The sequence below is a fragment of the Pelodiscus sinensis genome, chromosome 25 (assembly GCF_052426305.1).
Source record: "Pelodiscus sinensis isolate ZL-2025 chromosome 25, ASM5242630v1, whole genome shotgun sequence".
Lineage (NCBI taxonomy): Eukaryota > Metazoa > Chordata > Testudines > Trionychidae > Pelodiscus > Pelodiscus sinensis.
In genome coordinates this window covers 1,408,230-1,411,245 of record NC_143076.1, presented here as the reverse complement: position 1 = coordinate 1,411,245, position 3,016 = coordinate 1,408,230, and the positions used below count along the sequence as shown (strand labels likewise).

General features: G+C 59.9%; 1 protein-coding gene across 1 annotated transcript in view; it reads left to right on the top strand.

The window, feature by feature from the left end:
• The first annotated feature begins 464 nt into the window (after positions 1-464).
• LOC142824458 (uncharacterized) overlaps positions 465-3,016 on the top strand; it is a 376,972-nt gene continuing 374,420 nt past the window's right edge. The window contains 2 exon segments of the mRNA XM_089773350.1: positions 465-922; positions 1,112-1,530. Of these exon segments, the coding sequence (XP_089629476.1) occupies positions 592-922; positions 1,112-1,530 (750 nt within the window). The 5' untranslated portion in view covers positions 465-591.

Below are 3,016 nucleotides of genomic sequence, written 5' to 3'. Positions count from 1 at the left end.
TCCGCCCCTTGCTCTCAGGCCCGGAGTGAGACGGGAACCCTCGGCTGTCAGGCCCGAGTGACGTATGGCGTCGTCAATGACGTTGATTGCTCCGCCCCTTGCTCTCGGGCCCGGGTGACGGGGTTTCCCTGACCCAGCTGTCGCGCCGGGAGGCCCCAGAGACACTATGGGGGGGGGGGGGCAGATTCGGAAGGGGACCGGGTCCGGGGCTCCACGAACCAATCAGAGCGCAGAGCCCAGTGACGCACCTGTGGGCCGGCTCCCACAGCGACGGGCAGAGAGACGGGCCAGGGCTGAGAACAGAACCGGAAAAAAGGGCCGGTCCCAGCGTGGGGCCCAGAGCGAACCTGCAACCCCAGCAGCGCGCGCCGGCCCCGCCCACCTGGGGACACGCCTCCCGCTCCCCGCCCGGCAGGGAGGGAATCCCCCGGGTCGCTCCACGCGCTGCAAAAGCCCCGCCCCACCTGCGAGCCGGCCCGGCCTCCGAGAAGCGGAAGTAGCCTCTGGCCGGGGGGGGGCGGGGCCGAGCAGCGCCCGGTCTGAGCTAAGCCCTGGCGCTGGAGTCTGGTCGGAGTCACGGACCTGCTGCGCATGCGCGGTCTGACGGGCCGCCCCGTTCTACTCCGCCCCGGTCGGGTTTTCGGCGGGTCCCGACCATCGCTCCGCGCGCGGGCAGGGAAAGGGACCAGACTGCGCCCCGGTTACTGCGCATGCGCCGCGCTCCCTGGGCCGGAAGCCGTTGTGAGGGGCCGTTGGGGCCGTTACTCGCTGCGGGGCGGGGGAAGGGCTGTGACCCGCCGTCCTGCGCTGCTGATGGGTCCGGCGCTGGGTATCGGGGCGCTGGGGGCGGGTCCGGCTGGGCAATGGCCTCCCCCGCCGCTGCGGTCGCCCCCCCCTTGGGCTGTTGGCGCTTCCTGTTGCTGTGAGGGGGCTGCAGAGTGTGCGGGGGGGGGGGGTATTTGAACACAGAGTGGGGAGGGGCCCTGGCCTGAGGGGCGCAGCGATGGGGGGGGCGGTTCTGGCCGGGGCAGTTAGCGGGGGAAGCCCAATGGACCCTGCAGGGGGGAGCAAAGCTTTTCGGGCTTTATGGTTTTTTTTTTTTTGTCCTCAGTGCTGGTGCCTCTCGCTCCCGCCCCGGTCCCCAGCCCAGAGGCAGCCATGGCTGCAGAGAGCCCCGTGGAAAGTGTCCGGGAGGAAGCGCCGCGTCCCGTCTGCCTGGAGGATTTCACAGCCCCTGTCGCTCTGGAGTGTGGGCACAATTCCTGCCAGGCCCCCCTCAGCCCTCAGGGCAGAGACACTGAGCAGCAGGGACCCCTCCGGCCCAACCGGCAGCTGGCAAACGTGGTGGAACTAGCCAAGCCACTGAGTTTCCAGGCAGCAAAGAGACCAAGATGGGACGGGGTGTGTGGGGAGCACCAGGAGGCTCTGAAGCTGTTCTGTGAAGAGGATCAAACTCCCATCTGTGTCGTGTCTGACAGATCCCAGGCTCACATGGTGGTACCCTTACAGGAAGCTGCCCAGGAGTACAAGGTACAGAGTGGCTGTCCAGTGTGATGGGAAATAACATTGGGTTTTAATTACAGGCTAATTTCACTGACTGTTACCGGGCACAGGTGTGAACCAACCAGTGTAAAGCAGTGGTCTCCAGCCTTTTAAAGTATCACTTTTTGAATTTAAGTGTAATCCAGGATCTACCTCAAACCCAAATACCCTTGCCCCACCTCCTTTGTGACCCTTTTCCGAGGCCCCGCCTCTGCTCACTGCATCCCTTCTCCCTCCCCCATCCTTTCTGCCTTTCATCAGGCAGGGGCAGAGGGTTGGGGTGCAGGAGGGGGTTCACGCTCTGTAAGGCAGTTTGAGCTCAGGGGGCTCAGGGTTAGAGAAGAGGCTTGGGGTGCAGGAGAGGTACATGACTAGAACAGGGATTCAGGATACAGGCTCCAGCTGAACACTGCTCACCACAGGTGGCTCCTCTGTGGTGGTGCAGTGGGGCTAAGGAAGGCTCACACCTGCTCCACTCTCAAAAGCAGCCTACAGACTCCCTCTGTTTGTGGAGATAGAATGCAGGGTGGGAGAAGGAAACAGCTCCAAGGCAAAGGGCAGGAGATATGCAGCAGCGGGGAGAGGGGGCAGCTGAAGTGCTGCACTTGATAGCCTCTTAGCCAAATCAGTCAAGATCACCTGTCAGAGGCTCCAAGATCTACCTGTAGCCTCATGATTCAAGAGATGCAGTAAAAAGTAAATGTTCTGGCTTTGTGGCAACTTATGTCAAGTCTTTACAGATACTTGATGTGGGAAATGTTTCTCTGAGGCTCTAAATCCTGAAACCCAGCCCTCACTGGTGGGAGGAGGGGTGTTTGCACAAGGGAAGGTGTTAATAATCAGAGAGATTTAGATTACAGGAGCTATAGGCCACTCTGTCAGTGAACTGCTTTGGGACTAGAGAAGAGGAGATTACAAGCTGTTACTGATAGAATGAACAGGAATAATAAGCTGTCATTTGCCTTATAGATCCGCAGTGACCCTGCACAATACCCAGCATGGGAAAGTCCCTGCTCTGAGCAGGTCACAGTCCAGTTAGACAAACTGTGGAAAGGGAAGGTGGGGCAGCAAGTTGCTCATAGTCGCCAAACACATCAGGGATAGAGTTTGGTCCTGAACCCTGGTCCAGTTGTTAGACTACACTGCTCCCTGTCCCTCAGCATCACTGAACAGTGCTGAAGTGTGGCTGTTAGGAGAGAAAGATGCCTTGATAAAGCCCTGGGCTCAGCAGGGAGAAGAGGTTTCCCACTGGGATGCTGAACTTCAGGGCTGCTCCGTGAGGGGTTAAACTCTGATGCAGCAGCTGGCACTAGATGAGGTTGCTGGGCTGGATGCTGTGTGGGGCCCCGAGCACCTTCACTCCACCCATAGCAGGGTTTCAGGAAGCACAGGTCTATGCCAGGCAGAACTGGGATTCAACTGGATTATAGCAAGAGTTCAAACTGGTTAACTGATGAGCTAACGTTTATCGGTG